Here is a 21722-nt window from a genome sequence, read left to right on the forward strand (position 1 = left end):
TTTGTAAAATTTTCTGGGGACGAATTATTCTCGGGGACAAATTTTCCTAGGGGACGAATTATCCTCGGGGACGAATTATCCGGGGACGAATTTTCCTTGGGGACGAATTATCCTCGGGGACGAATTTTCCTAGGGGACGAATTATCCGGGGACGAATTTTCCTTGGGGACGAATTATCCGGGGACGAATTTGCGGGGACGAATTTTCCGGGGACGAGTTATCCGGGGACGAATTTTCCTGTAACCATCTTTTATAGTGTCCAAACGCGACATCACTAGCCAAAGTTCTGATCGCAAAACACATGTGATAACATATCGATTGCCGAGATATTCAGACAGTGCTTGACAGCCAAAGTAATTCAGACGAAGCACCACTTTCCTATTTCACAAGGCGACCCTAGGTTGTCCAATGAGTACAATAAAATCAATGTGGAATGGCACTGAAAAAAGTTCCCAGTGTAGCCAGGTGATAAAATCAATCTTCGTTGTAGCCATTCAATATTTGAGTGAACAAAGCATCCATGAGGAATGACAGGAATTTTTACGTTGTAAGTTGCAGATCAATGTAAATCACTGCTGCTTTGAACTGTATTGATACTCACAGTCTCGATATGATACGTTGTTGGTCCACAACAATGTTGCTGTCTGTTCTTGATATCCTTGGTCTTGATGTGGTGCTGTCTGGATTCACTACAATGGCACTGTCTGTTCTGAAATGATATACACAAGATTACTACATGGAGCCACAACAACTGGTGCTGTCTTGACGGAAATTGGTAGCCTATCCATGTGACATTCAGTGATACCAGCCAATATCCCATCTGATCAGGTATCATTGGCCATTTGGCATTTCGAGAAGGCAATAATGCCCTTGGAGAATATACTCAAGAGCTATGCAATCAAGAATTTCTTAAAAGGCCTTGTCTGAGTTCTACCTACTGATCAGAGAGATGCCACGTGTATTCACAAAAGAATTTCTGTCCTGTTTCGAATTGATATCCTATCCACATGACATTATAAGTTTGATGCAGGTACCATTGACTATTTGGCATTTCTAGAAACCAGTAATGTCCTGCAGAATACTGTCAAAAGCAATGCCATCTTGCCTGAGTTATGTAAACTGATCAGAGATGCCACACATATCCACAACCTTGTTTCCCCCTTGATGAATATTGATGTCTATGCCTAGTGACTTCGAGTTTCACCAACCAATACCAAATTTTATCGAGTAAGATCGTGTAATTGGCTATTTGGCATTTCTAGAAAGCATGCAATAATGTCCAGCCAGAATATTCTTAAGAGCAAAGCAACCAAGCCAGTTCTATAAGTTCTATAAAGTGCTCTTATCTTTGTGATGAAATCGTCACAATGAGACTCCTCGGCAATTTTGATACCAAATTACACTGCACATTTCATTAACATTAAGAGTGTATGCAGAGCCACCACATCAAGACAATGTACATACCCATAAAAATATAATAACATCAAACCTATCCATAAAAATGTAATAACATCAACGCCGTGTCTCGCTTACTACCAGCGCATTTTAATTGGTTTTGTCTTATCGTGCTTGTCCAGTGGGCCATTTAGATTTTATCCGGCCTTGATTGTTACTCGCGAGGAAAGGTGTAATGTGAGTGTTTGGGGCTTCATGTTCCATTTAATCTGATATTTACATAATGTAGTATGCTTGCATTCAGTCTATTCCAGTGTATTTCATATATTCCGGTTTTCTGTACATTCCGGTTTTCTGTATATCCCGGGTTTCTGTATATTCTAGTTATCTGTATATTTTGTTGTTTTGTATGCTCTGCTATTTGATATATTCCAGTTTTCAGCATAACTCAAAATTTCGGTATAGATGTATAAGTAAGTATGCACTTATCCATGACTTCTGATTGGATACTCTGGTTATCTCAATATTTTCATATTCTGTGTTTTTTCCAAAAATAATGCAATAAAATTGTCAGCCTAACCATTTTGGATCTTTTTCCCCCTTGCATTGGCCAGTACCATTCGCGTAAAGACATTTTAGATCCCTGCAACAATAAGTTTATCTCCAAAAGATTGCAATAAAACCACCACAGCTTCATATCCCTCAATTAATGTCCACTTTGTGCAAAACGAATCCAATAAAATCAGAGTTATTTGCTAGCTGTTATTGATCTTGATCTCAAATTTGTATCACTTGGGCAAAAATATAATCCGGCCCAAACTATTCATACCCGTTTTGCTCTGGGATCTCTACTAAACAATGCTATTCAAATAATGTGGAATATTTATGAATCTGTTTTTGCAGTATCCTAAATCTCATTGGGAGATTAAATCATGGGTCCGCTGAGTCTTAATTTGAGAGAGGAGCTAAGTCAGCACGCAGATGCAATGAAAAATCCAAGACTGCAACACAAATGAATCTAAATTCCCCAATAATTTTGACAGACTTCAAAATAGCTCCAAAATGCAATGAACTCCAAGTTTGTGCTCAAAATGATATATAAATCCTATTCCTAATCGGTGAGTTGGAGCTTTAAAGAGCTATCATCATTGACAACTTATCACTTAGTTCTTTGCCATATCTCGAGTCCACTGCAATCGTCTACTGTCTCATAGGTGTCTCAATAGAAAATATCGTCTTACTCGATATGGTCTATATGACATTGCAAGACTCTAAGGAATTCAGTATCCATGTAGAACATCAAATATAAACGGTTGTCGCCACTCAGTTTTTCATCAGTTGTAAGTCTCACGAGTTCCTGCCTTACTGCTTCAGTCAGACAATTTTGGCTAAGTACCATTAAGTGACAGTAAATTGGCTGGAAAGAATGTGGTATGTAGAATTTCTGAGTCTTTGTTCATCAACATCTCCTCCATTCACAGCAGTCTGCGTCGTACCAAGCTTTTAGCATCCCACACACTAAACCAAAATCTGTCGGAGGAATTTGATTTCACAAATCACCCGTGATATTTCAATTCTATTCCAAATGACGCTGCCGCATGTAATTGTGGTCTCCAATGAATCGTACCCTAGAGAGGCAAGAAACATGACCAATATATCATGTGGAGTAGAAGATATAGTTACACCATGTCTGCTTGCAGAGTATTTCTATAGTATGTTGTACACGTGGGAGTTGGGCTTTGAGTGCCTTATTTGAAAACAAGCATTTGGTAACTTATGAAGATATCTGAAGCATTATCTTTACCATAGACTATTTTTGTTCCCTGCAGAAGGATATGTAAGTCGCCATAGTCTACCTTGGATTTTGCTTTACCTTTTTACAAATGAATAGATATGCGCATTTTTCGTGACGTCTTGTTTTCTGTGGCTTGCTGTCAATGACATGTTCTTTCTTTACTTTCGAAACAAGCCTTTCATTTCCTTTAGAATCCTGGTAAAATTTCAAATTATCAATCTAAAAAAGTTTTAAATTTTTTTAATTCATCGTTATCACCATCAGAATTTTGAATGTATATATCAGTTATCCTTAGTTGTGCAGTTTTCTAGTGCACTTGATGATCCTGATTTTTTCAGTACATGTATATTTAAATTACCGATTGTCTAATATGTAAGTCCCTTCCTTGTTCTTCGTGAACATGCTGGTTGGACCTCCCAGGGTGTGTCTGGTGTCTTGGTGTCTGCTCTTCAGTCTTTGAAATGTCTGAAAAGAGAGTAACTTGGGTTAGAAATAGAATTGATTGTCGTTATTATGGAGAAAATTCTCCAACATGATGTGCTGTCTGAGTTTGATTGCACTGGAATTTTAAACTTCGATGCTGTAAAAGGTTTTGCTGAATATGTGATCATCTGATTCAATTAGCCTCCCTGCCAGATCAGAGATAATGAATCTACTCCAATGGTCCTCTGCAATCCAAGGAAAGAACTGAAAGTTGGCGGAAAAATGTGATCATGTTGCAGTTTCCTTCACCTCGCACGTTAAGAGACAATTAGTTGCTGTGACGATCATCAGAGACAAGAATTCCTCAGGTAAGAGCTGGCTGATTCTGGTGATGCGCCGGTGCTAGTTCCCTGTTACCGTGGACACCGTTACCTCATGACATCTTTAACTCCCAAGTTCGCCATGACAACCCGTTGCTTTCCCTGATGACAGTTGGGGGAGTAAGCAAATATGGGATTGGTTTTGATTACTTCAGGTTTCATGGATGGCTGCAGTGATAACTCTTCACAGGTCTTGACAGTGCAAATTCAATTCTTCTAATGAATATCATAGGGAATAAATGCTGAATAGTGAGTTTCTCCCGAATCACGATACATGCAGACGAATTCTTTGTATTTGTGCAAGTAATCAGGTCAATTATGAAGAATTTGTAATTCGTAGTTGTAGTTCGTGAGCAATGCGAAAACTCACTATTATTGATGATATTCATAGGTGTACTGTGCCACTGTCTGCCACCATCAAAACTGCTAAGCTTTTTGATTGAAAACTTATCCCTGCCTTAGGTTTGTACAAGACCGTTCAAAACTCCCCATTTTTTATCAGCCTTTCATGACAGGTTTCCTCTAAAAACTAACTGCACAGAACTATCTACAACAGACAACAGCACTCTGATATTCTATCTCCCCACAGGGAAGTTAGTTGAATCGAATGGACTATCTCAGATTTTCAGCTGTTCCAAAGTCGCTGGAGGATTCCTGAGTGTCATTGTTAAAAATCCTGATGTAGATAGATCTGTGCATTATGTTCTGAGATGACTGTTCGTCTGGGATATCGGATTCAAACAAAAAACGTAAATTCTAATTGATCTAACTGATATCATACTCATTGGTGCGTGTAGAATAAACCAAAAGAAATACATGTGGGGATACTGTGCTGAAGTTTAGAGAGGGTAAAAAACCTCTACTCGTCAAAAAAGGGGCAGTAAACTACTCTGTAATTTCTGGTTTCATCAAAACCCAACATCCTCGGATTCATCTTGATCTGATTGGAAGGCGCTTTTCCGGTGTATATTGAATTTCTCGCCGAGGCTATAAGCCTGGAATAATGTCCTTATTCCGGAGCCAAATCCTCTTTCCAATATCATCTTATCTGTCAGTTACATGTAGATGCGCTAAAGATGGGCGTTTTTCTATAAAATTCAATAACTTACAGAATCACTGTTCTGTTGAGGAGATTTTATTTATTTTTTGTTAAATTACTGTCTTTCAAGTTGACAGATTGGAGAAAGCCGTTAAAAGATTCATGTATTAGAAATTACTTGTTGCCCCTGGTGGGAAGTTGATGCGTTGGCGACTGGTGAGGCCGGTATTCAGTTCTTCTGGAGACTGAGCAGCAAAGATTTTCATGTCTCATGGCAATTCGATAGTTAAATAGGTGCATGCAAAAACCTGGTAAGGATCACATACTTGATGATATGTCAAATGGGTCCATAGTGAGTTAGAATGCCAGAAAAAATCTTCCAGTTATGTTCATGCTTCTTCAATAATTGGCAATTTCCTTTCAGCAAATGACTCTACGAACAAGTCATCCGTCAGACTTATCTCTCCATAAATAGTGGGTATAAAACCTCCCAAATGACCATGATATATTGCACTGTCCCCCTATATTGTTACCATCTTATTGGTTGTTAACGATCAGGTTAATAATATCATTAGCTTTCTCATAAACACACTGGCATCTCGGTTTATTTATAAATCATTATTGGAACCAGTCAGTTGTGAGTGATTAGGTGAGGCTGGATGGTCAAAACACTTTCTCTAATTATATTAGCTTGATTGGGGACAAGCAGTTATCAACGATGAATATATCAATATGAATAATATCAATATATCAGATGATACAAATTCTAAAAGTCTCAGGCCATTCATTATATGGATGATCTTTGGTCGGAGTTCTTGTTTGTTGCTCAGTGATATCCAGTGCATTATTTATTGGATGCATTATTGAGATATCGCTATGGAGTAGCTTGTTCATGGTGACTAAACGTGATTGATATCATTGTGCAATGTCATAACATGGTTACATAGTTATGGTGATTAACTCCATCATTTTATCCTGAAATTTGTCTTAAGAAAGCTTACCCGGGTACTAACATCATACCACTCAACTAGATTAACAAGATATTTTAGACAAACCAGAACAACTATATATTACTTCTCTTGGCCATTGAGACTCTCATTACAAGGCCATGAGACCGTTGTCATGTGACGGCACACACATCCACCATATTTACAGAATCATATGAATCATATAAGAGAGATTGTTGCTAAGAGATAACAGAACATCGTACACTTTCCAGTTTTAACCATGTCTTTTTAAAACCAAGGTGAGATCGTCATTGTAGTCATTATCGCACTTGACTTCTTGGTCAATTTTCGGATCTCGGCCCTGAAAAATCATCTGACAGCCCTTTTAGTGGTAACAATAGAGAAACCTTCTCCTACCATCTTATTGCTTACACTCACATCTGAATAGTACGTCAAAAACTGTAGTGAGTAAAAAAAGCTCTTAAGCAGGTAATCCGGGCTCCTGTGGGAAAATGTCAGATGGTTTGTATCATAAAAACAAAGGAAGATGGGCAGAGATCTTTTCTGTCCGTTGGTTATGAAATGCTTTTTGATAGAACTTGTCTGGCAATGCTATGGAAGGCCTGGATGAAAGGTGAATGGATGCTTCTTCTGGGACTCCTGATTGAGGAATTGATACCAAACTGGATGTATTGGTTTGAATGTATTGGTTGTCTCACGAAAACCGTGAGGGTGGAGCTAAAATGAAGACTAAAATCGAGGCAGAGGAAAAAAACCACATTAGCACGTAGTGTTGTCTTAAGTTCTTATTCAGAGACATCTTGGCTTCCATCAGCTGTTGTATTGGTGGTCGTCAGCGTATGTCTTTATGCTTGGGCTGCTTCCTACTTAGGATAGGCAATCACATGTTACACTCAGGCATGAATGAAGGAGATCTCCTCAGTGATACCACCACTCAGACTGTCAGAGAGATAGGGGGAAAAATAGGACTACAAAGTTGCTCCATCACGTCTTGGAATATGAGGAGGTGCTGTCTGTAAGAAGATCATAGATGTCAGCTTTGTTTCGGCGACCTATAATTCATCGACAAGATCATTGGTATCTGGGCTCAAGCCATCTCAGGGATAAAGGACAATGAGGTTATAATCAAAAGTGGACATAGATGTAAGGTAGTGATTCTTAGATACCACGATGCTGAGTATTGGGCTTCTGTTGCATGATTTTATCATGGCACAAGGTCTTATCGACTAAGATGCCATCAAAGAAACCTTGGCAAAGTCGCCGTCAGTGGAAGTTGATTTCAAATGATATTCCAGTGTCGGAAAGGTCACTGTGGTATCATCAATGCTTGGCCTGCCCTAACACCAACAGCAATATCACCCGGTATGGTTCATTAACTAGAAAAACTTTGACGTCTCTCTCACGTCCTAACCCCCACATGCCAGGTCATTCCGTCAGCTGCTAATTCCGATGTAATACTCCAGGGCCAAACCATGAAGATGAATAATGCTCGGAGGACTTTCAACTCGACGTCTAGCTCCCTACTCGCATACCATTGGATAATCCAATCAAATTGTGTCTTAGATCGTAGTGGTGTATTCTGGGGAGGCAATTTTCACGATGCGAGGGGATTTGTTTGTTCATGTTGGGGGCTATTCATGCCTAAGTAATTCGATCACGTAGCCTACAGTTTAGACGATTAGTGCTTTGAAGATTTGGTAAAAAATGTTGGAGGAGTTAGGAAGCAAATTGAATGTTTTTCTTTATCGACGTTATCACAACTTTGGTGAAAAAAAGTACTGGAGGTATGATTGTTTGTCGTCTAGTTTTCGCTGAAATATTTGGTTTGGTCTGTTTTGTGATGAATAAAATGGTATCATTTAGTTCTTTTCGATGGACAGATACATGCTCAAAGTGCTTCGTCATCCCAGAATCTTTCAGGGGATGGTAAGGAGCAGCTAATAAGCGCTTACTTAACCTTCAAACTCTAACAGGAAATAACTAGGGGCCTTGGATTCAAACCCACTACCTCTTGTTCAGGGGCTGGTACTCTTGCCACGCACACCACAGTGTTCAAAGTGTCAAAAATATAAACCGGCTCAGCTATTGATCAGCCAGTTCTACGCATGATACTGTCACATACACTGAATCCAGTGAGTAGGTATCCATTTTCAGCATCATCTCCAGTGGGTAGGAATCACTCGCTGTCGGGAAGCTTAATCAATCTTTACTTCGAGTGATTGAGGATTAAGCACCGTGAGTAACAGAGGTCGTCACTTCATGTCATATTTTTATTGCGTTAGTTGTCGGTGCTAAAATGGATGAGTGTCATAATTCTAGACAGCTGCAAATGTAGTTTTGAGTATTTCGATTCCATTTAGTGCTATAAACACAAGGATTTTGATGAAAGGTGCAGAGTGATCTAGTTTAAAGACCTTGGCCTCAGGATCAATAGGTCATTGGTTCAGTTCCCTGCACTGCCATGATGTACACCTGCTGGGTGGTGTAATGCATAGAAGGCAAAGAGAGTCTCACGCCAACAACCAGTGGGGACCAAACTTCATCTGATCAGAGACACACGCCACTTTACCTCCACAGCAGCTCCTCAGCACCAAAACTGTTCATCCTGCCTTGGAGGAGAAATGCTCTCTGGAGAATATGCCCAGGGCAAACTCTGACGAAGGAGATGCCTTTCATATCCTGACAAAAAATGGTGTTTTATGCCCATTTCTTCGAGATTCCTTTCATGCTCATACCGATACTCTTATAAAAATATCCTCAAAAAAATATCTCAACAACCAAAGCTGTTTTTCAATGAAAGCAATCAAACGAGACTGCCCCCACCAAATTCCACTCCTATAAAGCTTTTTTTACATACCAGTGTGGTTATCTTTATGCATCAACAGCCCCATCAAAACCAAACATAAATTCCATCCATCCTACTATCTGTGTGTTGCTATATCTGACAAATGAATTCGCCCAAGTGTATAATCTACCATCAGGCTTCATGATGCCATATAACACTAAAGCAGTGACTCTTGGCTTATGATATTGTCACTTGGAGTAAAATGGTAACAGTCACACAATTCTGTTATACGTGTGTACAATTCACCCTTGATTCTTCACGATGCGAAGCCATTGAAAAAACTTGGTGACGTGTTGCACTCGGTGCTGCTGGCCCATTGTGACGTGATCTGGTGTCTGTTTTTCTCACAAGGATGTCTTAAAAATGGGACTCAAAAACCAAACCATGAACATTGCCCTGCTTTTACCTGCCCATGTCTATAGCCATTACGGTCAAACTTAGTGGATAAGCTCATTGATTCAGTCAAGACCGTCTGAGGTTGTGATTGGTAAGGAGATGTGTGGATGACCACAGAGATTTGGTTACATTCATTGTCAACCTTGGTGTATCTCCAATTAATTGCTTGAACAGTTTGTCAGTATGGTCAGGATCCCATGAGGCTTGGTATTGTTGGCATTGGTATGTTCCTCACACTTGCTCGAGGTTTTGGTAGAGCCCTGATTTATGAAATTCTGACTGTTTTTCGGCTGTAGCTGGCTACAGTGATTGTCAGTCTTTGTTTTTGCTGGCTAGGTAGCCACGTAATCTAAATCCTCATGACGTTAGCTACAGTATTAGCTTCGGTCCTTTGCTCAGACTTGCGTGGCCTTTAAGCCTTGCTTTGTGGTGGATGGGGGAGTGGGGGGGGGGGGGTAGGGGTTAGTAATTCAAAGACCCTTTGCCAGAGCAAGATAAGATTAATGGTCATGTAGTGGTGGCATCATTCCTACTAGCCCAGGCTAGAGGGAAATTCCCTTTAGCTCAGTCGGTAGAGTGATGGCCTTATAAGCGAGAGGTCCCGGGTTCAATCCCCAGTTGGACCTTGATGTTTTTCCTCTGTTACATTTGGCGCCCAACGTGGTAAAAGGGTACTAATAATTTGTTTAGATGCTGGTGTGTCTTTGGATAATGAATTAACCCTTTGTATCACGGAAGAACCCGGTTGTGAGGACACAACTTTCCCGAACAGGGGGAGTATGTAGTGGTGGCATCATTCCTACTAGCCCAGGCTAGAGGGAAATTCCCTTTAGCTCAGTCGGTAGAGTGATGGCCTTATAAGCGAGAGGTCCCGGGTTCAATCCCCGGTTGGACCTTGATGTTTTTCCTCTGTTACAGTCAGGAAGCAATAACACTGTGACCTCAATTTCAAGGGAGGTGATTTTGTAGCATCTTGATTTCCAGTTCCTGCAATACATGGGCCCAACGATCACTTAAAGCTAGCCACAATTGTTATCCAGTCTGGTTTAGTAGTTGGTGGCAAAGGTCGAAGACCCCTGGGGACAGGTCGCAGTGATTTCCAATTAGGTTATCGATCGGTTTGTCGATGTGACCAATATTGTGGCCATTATCTCTTGGGTATGACAACATTCATGGCATGCTTTGCTGGGCTGTTGAGCTTGCTATCAAATTATAGGCAGCAGTTCATGAGCAGGTCGCAGTGATTGCCACTTCTTACGACGGCACCAATTAGCTGGCTGGTTTACCGATGTGACAGCTCACCCACAGGGATCCAAACTTCCCCGTTATGCGCAGCAACCTGTCAGCTGAAGGCCACAAATTTCATACTTGGATCAATCAATCCTGTTGGTGTGTCTGTGGGTTTTGCAACCACATTTTTAGGCCAGAGTTGATGATCCCCAGAGAAGGAGCAGGTCGCAGTGATTGCCACTCTGCCTCCTCACTAATTAGCTGGGTGGATAGTTTGCTGATGTGGCAAGTCCTCCTTGGGGACCTAGACATACTTGTTTGCTCACCAGGCAGTCAGCTTGCGGAAGGCCGTGAATTTATACTCGGCTCGATCAATGCAGATTGTATGATAACACCTGAGGCATGAGGATCAGAGGATGGTGGTACCAGCTCTATCACCAGGGCGTGAGGGCAGTGACATTCAAGCCAAACAATTTTTGCCAGTTTACCACAAACACATGGTGCCTATAGCCTCAAGGGGGGTTCGGTGGTTGGCGTATACAATTATGGTTTTTTTTTACAAAGGCTGTAGAAGACAGCTCTTATTATCCTGAGAAACATGGATATTGGAAGAAGGAACTAGAGATACTAGTAAAAGAGTAGGGCTACATAAGCCAATCTGTGTGATTGACCTGACACGAATAGTGTTCAACTCTTTTGTGAGTGCTCGTTCAGAATTAACTCATGTGCAGGTCATAGGCAAGAATAGTCACAGCTCCCTCTGTCTCAAAAAAGTACTGTTTGCAATGGTTTGACATCATTAATTTAAATTCCTACCCTCTGTAGTGCCACACTGTTCTGCCTGAGAAACGGGTCACCTAATACCATCATGTACCATCTAATGCTACATGTTCGGACAGTACTTGTAGTCGTTCTGCCTCTGTGTGTTGACAGGATACAGACATGAATTGAAAGGTTGAATCAAATATCCTATTCCCTCACATATATTGAAACTAGAGCCTCTCTGTCGACAAGAAAAGGCTTGCCAGAAGATATGCAAGAAAAGGATTGCCGGAAGATAAATGTGTTTATCTTGTTCAGTATCGGCTAGTCATATGTGGCCAAGTACATATCGGGTTTCAATATCAGATTCCATATTGGTGACTGCCAAGAGGAGAACCTCTCAAGTTCAGTGGTCTGTCCAGGTGTCAACAATGCTTGTCCATGCATTTCATGAAAAGTACTCGGGAAAATTTAACGGTTTACTGTATTCTGTGACTGGTTTTTGCAACCAATTGCCATGATGTATTAAGCATATTCTTGGGTAAACAGTTGAGGTTGGTGTAAAGCAAGAAGCACCTATCAGCTAATGGGCGCTCTTTTCTTCAAATATTCTCTGAGAATATTGAAATTTTTATTTGTACTATGTTCTTGGATTACTTTTATTCCTTTCCTTCTTTATGGTTTTCGTAAACAAGCAATGCAGAGTTTGGTGCGCCTGGACCCATTCGCCATCCAACATATATGTGTCAGTAATGAATGAATAGCTGATACCATTCTCCAAAGCGGACATATTATTCAAAGGTATTCTCTTGTCCCTGATCGAATTTTTTCTTGAGGTCAGAAAAGGGGTGCGGGGAGGGGTTGTACAGCTGGCACTGAAAGTGTTAAAGACTAGTCTGTTTCAGTGATGATCCATCGCAAGTGATCCTTGTCCTATGAGGGTCAATGATGTGACTGTATGAACACAGTCGTTGCCATTACTACACATTGATTTATCGATTGGGACACTGTGGGCCTCATAAGGTGAACGCCGATGCGACCACTTCCCCAATAGAAACAAGGGGATGTTATTACAGGGACGAGTAGTGTCCATTGACAATGTCATCATCACATTTGGTGCAGTTCGTCTTCTTCAGAGAGACAATGGAGTCTGAGGGCAAGGCACTTTCAAAGCCATATATTCCAAGTTTTATTCCATGAAAACTTCCTGGTCATTCATTACTGCTAAGCAATCTTTGTAAAGCAGTAACTAATGAGATATGAATATCTCTCTGCTGTCACGATTTAAAAACCATAAGAATAAAACATCCCGTTGCCCAACCCTTTCACTGCAGCAGCCTTATATAGGCTTTCATCCTGTGGATTGTCCCAGTATGCTAGGTTTATCCAATGGCATCTTCCCACTCATAATTGTGTGGAAAATTCTGTCACGCAAAGTCACTAACGAGATATGGATACATCTCAATTGTCATGCTATGTTTTCAAGGAGCTCATTACCTCCACCACAACCCATTATAGCTCATCCCGCTCTATAACAGTCTATTATCTTGTTGCTTTAGCCCTGTTGCTTTCTGAGGTTACTATGACGAGCTCAGACTATAAAGTGGTATCTGTGCGAAAACTTGGATAAATGTCGGAATATTCGCCACTTTCAAATCAAAAGCCAGTGAAATCACTGCACTTTATAGTGTGTAGAATACATATGTATCTATGTTTTTGTTGCTCTTGCTATTGCCACAGAAGGTGCTGACCAAGAATTCATGGGTCTCATGCCTTGGGTCTCATGCATGTTTGCATGATATCTGGACGTTACTAGAGATTGAAATGATTTATCGTGTCCCGTGCTGACTTATCATGTCCCGTCTTTTCCCTTCGGAGCAAGGTATATGAAAAATACTAATCACACAGCCTAATCAGGTGCATTGTCCCTCAATAATCCATTGCCCAATAATCCCGGCTGGCATTCCACCAGACCCATCGATACCACTTATCAGTGAGCTAAGCAGGCAGATGATTTTCTCCAATACCGTGGAGATCGGGTTCAGCTCAGTGTTATAATGTCAGTACAAATCACAATGGACGATCGGTTATCGCATGATAGCGGGAGGGGGGGGGGAACGATGGCTTCGATGTTAGCATTTCCGAAGGTTTCTTTCACACAGAGACAGCAAATTCTTTTGATTGTCTACTCTTTAAAAACATTCTTAGCTTTCTTTGATTATCTCTGTGTTCTTCTGGTAAAAACATACTGCAATCATATAAATGCACACTTCCCTGATTGTGGAGCTTTCTTTTCCCATTTGGCATAAGACCTTGAGAAAAACAGCAACTATTACTTCTTGAGGAAGACCGCTGTAGGGCGAGTTTCTCGGCTTAACTTGTAAGAGAGATACACATATTTCCATGACAGCACCTTGTAACAATCAAATTCTCGTTTCTACGTGGAAAAAGTATCGGCTGTGTGTCTTTGTTGTTCATATCAGTATTGGTGGCCAATTTTTAATACAGTGGAACCCCGGTCGGCGACCACCCCGCTATGACGAACAAGAATCGCCGGTCCCGAATGGTTTCCTCGCTAATTACCATTACAAGGCCACCGGTAACATGCCACCCCGGTACCCACACCACGACCTCTGGATTGGGCGGTCCCAATGAAGAGCAACAAGGCTGTGACAAGTGTTATGTTTTGCCAAGGATTTCTAGTGTTAATATAACAGTAGATGCACACCACAGGTTCAGATGACAGCTATAGGCATATTCCTGATCGTTTGTACACTGTGAGAACACCATGGTGATCTTTTTTACAAATCATTGCCTTCAATAGAAAAAAAGGCATTTTGCATATCTGCCAGATATTTCCGTCATCACATGATCATGCATCATGCATCAATAAAAATGCCAGCTCATTCCTTTCATTACAGCATAACTTTCAGAAGACAGAGTGTTTGTTTTCAGTGCGAATCCACCTTCCTTGTTAGCAGGTTTGTGGACGATATCAACAGAAAAAGACATGCAAAGTGTAGTGTAAAGATAGAATTTTTTTGGACATACTGAGTGTGCTCCCAGCTTTTGTCAGTTTACTTTTCCCTGAGATTTAGTGTCTGAGAACATGCATTACACATCAGTAAAAATGGGAACCCATGCATCATACATCAATAAAAACGCCTTCCCATTGCTTTCATTGCTGCATAACCCGAAGATAGGGGAGTGTTTGTTCTTATCATGCCCATCCGCATTCCTGTTTAGCGTCTCTGTTAACAATGTCCATGAAGAGAAGAGTCGTCATGCGAGGTATCGTGGTAGAAAAAGGAAAAATGCAGGGGATTTCTGTTTTGATTGAATTATTTTGATCTGTGGTGTGGAAAAAACTATGACAACCAATGCACTGTTCTCTCCAGGAGTGAGTGGACTTTATGCCATGATGGATAATACTGTCGCCATTGTGAAAATCAGATGAAGAAGTTGATCTACTGAAATGAAGTCCATCATCAGTGTAGGTTCGAACTGACCTGGTGGCACCAAATCTTTGGCAGGGAAGCTGAATCTTTTCACCAAATAAACTAATGACTTTGTTTGTAGCCAAATCAACTTGGCCATCTCAGCTGTTTATTTACCAGTTATTACATTATTTTGCGATGTCTGATGCACTGGTCTTATGAACACCCTCGTGACATATTGGAATTATAACAGCAGAAAAACTTCCCCAATTATGACAACAATCTGTGCCCAAATGAGCCAACTCCACATTGCTATTACCGGGGAGCTTAACATTGCATCCTCTGATAGACTCTTCTGAAGAAGACTAGAAAATAAGCGACATGACATATAAGGGATGTCGCAGAGGAGAATCCTCAGAATAACAGGTGATTATGACCAGTGATTTGCTTTTCATCATGAAGGCACATTCTTGCAAAATAGAAAAGTACCCAGGATTTGTGTCCAATGAGCTCTGTAGAGCCATTGTGTTGCTTTGTTTTGTTCCATTAGTGTCTCGAAAAAGCATGATATTGGTATCACAGAAGAAAAACTTTGAAATGGCAGGTGACCTTCTGAAGGCCCTTGCAGCAGCAATTGTAGCCATAGAAGCTTTATAATCAAGCCTATCTCTTGCAGCTTTTATGTCAAACAAAACCCTAAGTATCCTTAAGTAGTTGTGCCTGTGCACCCACCAGCTAAAGCTTTCATGTCAAATCAATCTCTAATAGCTCTCCGGCTACTATTCTGGACTATTGTTATTTAGCCTCACCAGGCTTCTATGGTCTCTTTACGCTGATGGACAACAACCCTGGGCTGTTTGCTGAAACCAATTTCCCATCGTCCGAGTCCAGACTCCTCCGAGGGCGCTCCTTTAGATAAAAAGGACAATATCAGGTAATTGAAAATAATTACGTTTGATCTGAATGCTTGGGTGCAGGACATGAGCTGACTTAGAAACAGTTGTATACATGGTGGACTGTCCTGACGCCAGGTGAGAAGGGATGATTAGAGTCTATTTGGCTTGTTGAAGGCCGAGGCTTTGATACAATTCATCCAGAAAATATTGATTACTCAACATTATGAGGTAGGCGAAACTCAGGTTACAGGCGAACTGATTGCTCCTCAAGCAAGACATGAGGTGACTTACAAGCAACGACTTATAACTGAATCGTCTTCCAAGCCCACCAACCATATTCCTTGTCACCATCATCTTTATTCATTCTTGATGTTAGCGATTGTTGGTTCAGTTGGCTAGCTCTGCAAATGGCATTTCTTCTTTTTTACACAGATGCTGTCAGTCGACAGGAAATTGAAGTCCAGAGTACATGGCCTTCAGAGAAAAAGCTTTTCCCCAAGTCGCCAGCATGTTATAACTATGATCAAGGGCTACCTGATGCATTCTGGTATTATTTCCTAAATCCGTGTCGTCATCAGGGAACTCCTCCCCGCGATGAAAGAGAATACGATTGATAAAAAGAGAAGATAAAAATGAGACAAGAGAAGATGAAGATCAAAGGATGATTGTGTCTGAATGAGACACAGCCTGACTCGGTAAGCATGGGGAATGTGGTCTCAGAGTCCAGTGTAACTATAATTGAACCAGAATGTAATTTGTCTACAAGCTGGGATACCACTTTTACAGTTAGTACCACTCCAATGTTTGAAAAAGAGATAAGGTATAACTATAATAATTGTTGTTTCAGAGGCATCAGGTAGAGCCAGCATCACCAATGAAACAAAGCTGACGGGAGCTGCTGAAAACCTGTTGTAAAAAAGGCCGATTTCATTGCAACTGAGGATATGATGGTTATGAAAATCTAAAGGCAATGAAAAAAGGCATTGTCATACTGTCCTGATTGCCATGAGGAGTCTACAAGCTCAGCAAAGTTTTCGGCTGAAAGTTATAGAGTCTAGAAAGAAATCAATCTTCAACACCCCAGTGCCCATGTGAGAGAACACCTTGATGAATTCAGATAGAGAAGACATACTATAGGTATTTCAAATGTCCTGACAAATGTCTGGGCAGATGGTTCATTCATTATAGGGACCGGAAACCTCCGCTTGGTAAGCTGATGTTCTGAACAGCGCCTGAGCATCTGTGATTGGTATTTATCTTGTCCGGATGCACCGTAATTAATTCTGTGACAGGTTGTTAGGACTTGGTGCAAATTTGAATAAGTAGTGATCGAATGATGTCAGGGAGACCTTTGAAGTGCAGGTAAACGGAACTCATCATTTGGTTGAAGAGCGTGTATGAGGATTGTGACCAGTTGCACAGATTTTGCCAGTCTTTCCTGGATAGATTGAGTTATACGAGGGCTGATTACTGATCTACTGTGGCATCTCAACTCCCGTCAGGGGGATATATATACGTTGTTCCCCCTTGATGTGGTGGTCTTATTTGTTCTGTGACCTTGTGATCTACTGTGGCTTCTTAACAACCCATCCGAGTAAGTTCTGTGGGAATCCATTAATAAATGACTAGATTTAATTTGATTCCAATCTTCACTTTGCCACCTCGCTCCACAAGTCAAAAGGTTGACTGTGATCGTGTGATCTACTGTGGCTTCTTGCCAGGCGTGATCCTTCTAAATTAGATGCAAGGGAATCCCTTAATAAATAACTTGATTCGTTTTGATTCCACATTTTCATCTTGCAAGCGGGATAGTTGATGCAGTGTCTTATACATCCTGCGGCGTTATGATCCTCTGTGGCTCTTAACCAACCTTAATCCATCTAAATTAGATCTGAAGGAATCCCTTAAGCAGCCTCTTATCGCCGTTATTGATTACGAGGGAAAAAATACCACGTTCGTGATGGCCGGGGATATTCGTGGCGGAATTAGTATTTTGAAGTTTTGAGTGGCCCCAGTATGTCTCTAATGAGATTGTTGAGTTTGGCAGTACATGTAGTTTTCTTGAACCAATATCCTCTTTAACCCTTGAAGTTAACAATCAGATGTCTACTCAAAATGTGTATTCTATTATAAATTCTAATAACTCATCATGATATGAGCACCTAAAAAAATGAACATGAAAAAGAGGAAGAGCTTTTTGGAAGAAATAATGTTTGCAAAAATCTATTAAAATATCCACACATGAAATCATCTTGACTGTTTTGTAATAATCCAACTAGTGGGTTAACCCTGGGTTAAGTGACATTGAACTAGTTGTCAGTCTTATGATATCGTTGATACATCTTCATCAAAACACTAGACAAATTTAATTGAAATTCAGAAATGTCGCACAATCTTTGAGAAAAAATGAGTGTGTACCATGCATGTCTTATTTAGCCGACTTCAATCAATAGTTCACCCTCGAAGGAATTTGGTACAAATATCATCTAATTATTGGTGATGTATCTTTGGGGCGGCTTAAAATGAGACTTAAAAATGTTTTTTAACTTTAGGGCTTGGAATTTTGAGGAAGAATGTTTCAGAATGAATTTGTTTCTTGATTTGTGAATATTTCAACTTGATGCTAGAGTATATATTGTGATAATGTTAGCTGACTGAAGCAATTGCCCGAGCCTTTAAAATATCGAGGGGATTTAAGAAAAGTGTCAATATGCCGCCGGCCTCCTTTAAGATTCCTTGAGCCGGAATTACTTGTCGTAACTCAATCAGAATTTAATATGCATGGACAAACTCATCGAAAATGTTTTGCCGGATCCTCTATGAAAACTAATTAATTAAAAGTTTGGCTTTGGATTTTCGACAAGGGCTGGTGGGGAAGTGGCCGCTGACAAGACATGGTTGGCTTTAATAGGGACCTTCTCAAATCACCAATGTAGGAATGTAATGTCATCAGGTAGAGGTTAGGACCTGCCAAACTTGATATCACGTTTTGTTTTTCTGTTCATGATAAGGCGAATGAAATATGATGCCAAATATTTCTTTCCCATTTTGAGTCGGAGGAGAGGATTCTTGGTGGTTCTGTAATGATATGGCTTTTTCTTAAGACGGTCTCTTCTAGAAAAATTTATTCATTGCTAGGACTGCACCATTATCCATTCTTAGACGGATTTATTGCTCGGACTGGTCTTTCTGTCCATGAGGTGGTTGATTTATTCATGGGCAGGAATTGCTCCTTCACTGTGAACCCAGCAAATGGTTGGCCTGGGGAGGGAGGGGGTGCTCCTTTACTGTACCCAATCAAAATAGCTTGATAAGAATTTGGAATGGTACTGTCCAGAAGGTGACGTCACAGACTACTGATCTAAACATTGGTAATCAATCCTCGACCTTGTTACAACACTTTGACCTGAAATTTTTCCAGTATATTGACATCAGTGGCAGGTTTTATATGGTGGGGACTGGGATCTCTATCAAATGCTTTCGAACGTTATTGAAGTCTCCTCAGAGGTGTTCTTGGTGGGGTATCAGGTCCCTATTGTTATGTCGTGACCTGTGAATGGCAAGTGCTTTGGGATTTAAGAATTATGGTTTACCTGACCGAAACTGTTGTAAAAAGTCAGTCTCTGCAGAGAGTTAACCTCTTGGGTGGATGAACACTTTTTATCAGCACAATAATACTCTTTGAGAGCTCCTTCTGGAAGCTTGCTAAAAGCTGCTATTAGCCTGAGTTCTGCCATTCTAAATCTACTTATCTGTGCCTCAAGTAAGACCGCGGGAAATGAAATGACAAAATTAGGAAGTCGGGAAGACCCAGAAGTGAAATTGGTTCCTGGCGGGAAAATTGGCAAATTGGCTAATCCCAAGGGAAGATGGATTTCAATTTCAATTCATTTTGATGAATACATAAATTTTTTAGTCTGCACTTACAAAAATTTGAATCTTTATATAGGTACTTTGAGGTAACAAAATTGGAAGAAGAAGTATCAAAGAAAAAAAGGCAACTGCTATTACTATTGCAATTAGACCTACTATTGTACCAAAACTTGAACTTGAAACCCAATTTGCAACAAAAGTGGAACTTGAGACACTGGTGCCAACTTCTATAATTACAATCATGCTAGAAACAGCAAGATCGCAATTAGTGGGATGTCATCTCCAGGCAAGATGTCCTGTGGCATTACCGGTATGTGATCGCCGCACCATCCGTATCTAATTAGCTGTGCTGTGTCAGCTGTTCGGTGCCTCAAGGGCGGGGTGATCTTCCCAATAACGTTTTTGGCAGCCACAATTTGCGGTCCGCCATGATATTAATCTTACTGAGGCATCACATTATCCATATCATGAGAAAGCTAATGGAATCTACGGAACTGGCAGATCTTGTGTTGTATCGCAGATGTTTTGTGGGTGAATAATGGTGTACGCGGAGTAGCACGTTATCAGAGTGCGGTAATTGAATGAAAAGATGCGTTATTTAATTGACTTTTTCTTCGCATTATTTGTTATCTGTTTGCAAAGGATTGCACAAGATTGATATAAAACACCCATCTCACCTCCCAAGTCTGTTGGAGTTAAAAGCCAGAACAGGTGGTTCTTCAGGTTATTACGCGACCATTGGTAGACATGGTAGACGTGATATATCTTGGGAAAGAAAGAGTTTCTTGTTACTGTAGTTTTTTACGATTGCGTATATGTGATTATTGGCCTCTAAGCAAGTGATATTGCTGTCTTGCTGTTGGCTTGTAATGTGTAAACCAGTAGTTGGTGGTGAGAAGAGATAAGAGTGTGCTGCTGTGTGATGTTACAGCTTATAATGGCTACAGTCTCGCTCGGATCTTATCCGTTAAAGGCTTGTTTCTCATTCCGCCGTGCGACTAAAGTGAATAATTTGCAATCTACATACCGGTAGCAATAGAATTATTCCATCAACGATAAAGGATTGCTGCGTGGATGACGACACTGTATGCCATTGGTGTTCCAAAATTGGTCAATTGAGGTCCGGAGGAGCTCCTGTTTGCCAATTCGACTTTGGAAAGTGAGGGGCACATAACACAATCACACATCGGATAAGTGGACTAAATTCAGATAGCTACGCCCCATTTGCATGTGTTGGAGCATGCACTGGCCAATTTGTAATGATAAGATGTCCTCAAAGATGTCACCAATTGACACACCGACATGACTGATACGGTAGTGAATGATTGACGTCATTCAATGATTCGGCGCATTTTCACAATACTGAATTCAATGTCCAACATCATATTGACACATGGTGTGATCGATGTTCGTTTAGATAGTTACTGATCGATAAGTGATTTATCGTTCCCAATAGATAATCTTTATCGCAACATCGGTCGGACTGCTCAAGGAGTTGTCAACAGTCGGTGACAAATCAACTTAGCCATCATATTGTGCCTGTCTTGATCTCATTTGCCAGAACGGGGGTAAAATTGTAAATTGATATTGATCTGCTAAATTATTTTGTTTGTAGTTTTTCATTTTCTGGGTTTGTTCCATTGTCTGGATAAAGTTGATGACACCTACTAAGATGAGCAACATCACTGAATTCGCCTGTGCTTTTACAAGTCAATCTTCATATTTCAAAGTGTTAAGTTAACGTTCAGACTCTGAAACAGTGTCGCTGTTTGTTTCTTTGCAACCTCATGCCCTTCTGATCTGATGAGAGTGTTTAGAATCATCTTAATACTTCGATTTAAAATGTGTTTGAGGTGGAAGCCTGGTTACTATAGATTTACCTCAAAGCGGCTTTACTTCCTAAGAATTTGAGTGTTTGCTTCTGGTGTGTAGAGTAGAAAGAGAGAGTGGCCAAAGAAGGGAGATCAAATAGAATTTACCATCAGTGCTTTTCAGTTCTGACAGTTTTATAGAATCTGACATGTTAAGCCCATTCAGATAATCTCCGCTAACTTTAATAAGTCTCTCTGAGTTTGAAACTTTACAAGGGCTTCACAGTGACTTTACATCAGAGTTTCCCTACATTCTTTCTGATGTGGAGCCAGTTAAAATGCACTACACACATGATTTTATGGTGGTATTCTCAGAAAGAGGACGTACCTGTCCATTAAATTTTCATGTCTCCAGACATCTAATTGCGAGTCTCGTGATCCTCGTTGTTAATAGTAGCCCACGTGATTAGCA

The 21722-nt window shown here is 40.6% G+C and overlaps 2 protein-coding genes across 6 annotated transcripts in view; one reads left to right on the plus strand and one right to left on the minus strand.

Annotated features, from left to right (window-relative positions):
* The window catches only part of LOC135495678 (flap endonuclease 1-like), a 40780-nt gene that overhangs the window by 7792 nt on the left and 11266 nt on the right, over positions 1-21722 (plus strand). The window lies entirely within an intron of this gene.
* Positions 1-21722, minus strand: part of LOC135495676 (leucine-rich repeat and immunoglobulin-like domain-containing nogo receptor-interacting protein 2) — a 28628-nt gene that overhangs the window by 3321 nt on the left and 3585 nt on the right. For 2 of the 4 annotated variants that reach the window (XM_064784518.1, XM_064784519.1), the window contains exons 2-3: positions 3549-3655; positions 602-709 (exon numbers count right to left, since the gene is read on the minus strand). Coding sequence is in view for 1 of the 4 variants with exons in the window: in XM_064784519.1 (XP_064640589.1) it covers positions 602-709; positions 3549-3655 (215 nt within the window). In the remaining 3 variants the exon portion in view is untranslated. Of the gene's footprint in view, positions 1-601; positions 710-3548; positions 3656-20116; positions 20205-20466; positions 20720-21722 lie in introns of those variants that run through there. The other 2 variants (XM_064784517.1, XM_064784516.1) reach the window with 2 other exon arrangements.

The sequence above is a fragment of the Lineus longissimus genome, chromosome 11 (assembly GCF_910592395.1).
Source record: "Lineus longissimus chromosome 11, tnLinLong1.2, whole genome shotgun sequence".
NCBI classification, from domain to species: domain Eukaryota; kingdom Metazoa; phylum Nemertea; class Pilidiophora; order Heteronemertea; family Lineidae; genus Lineus; species Lineus longissimus.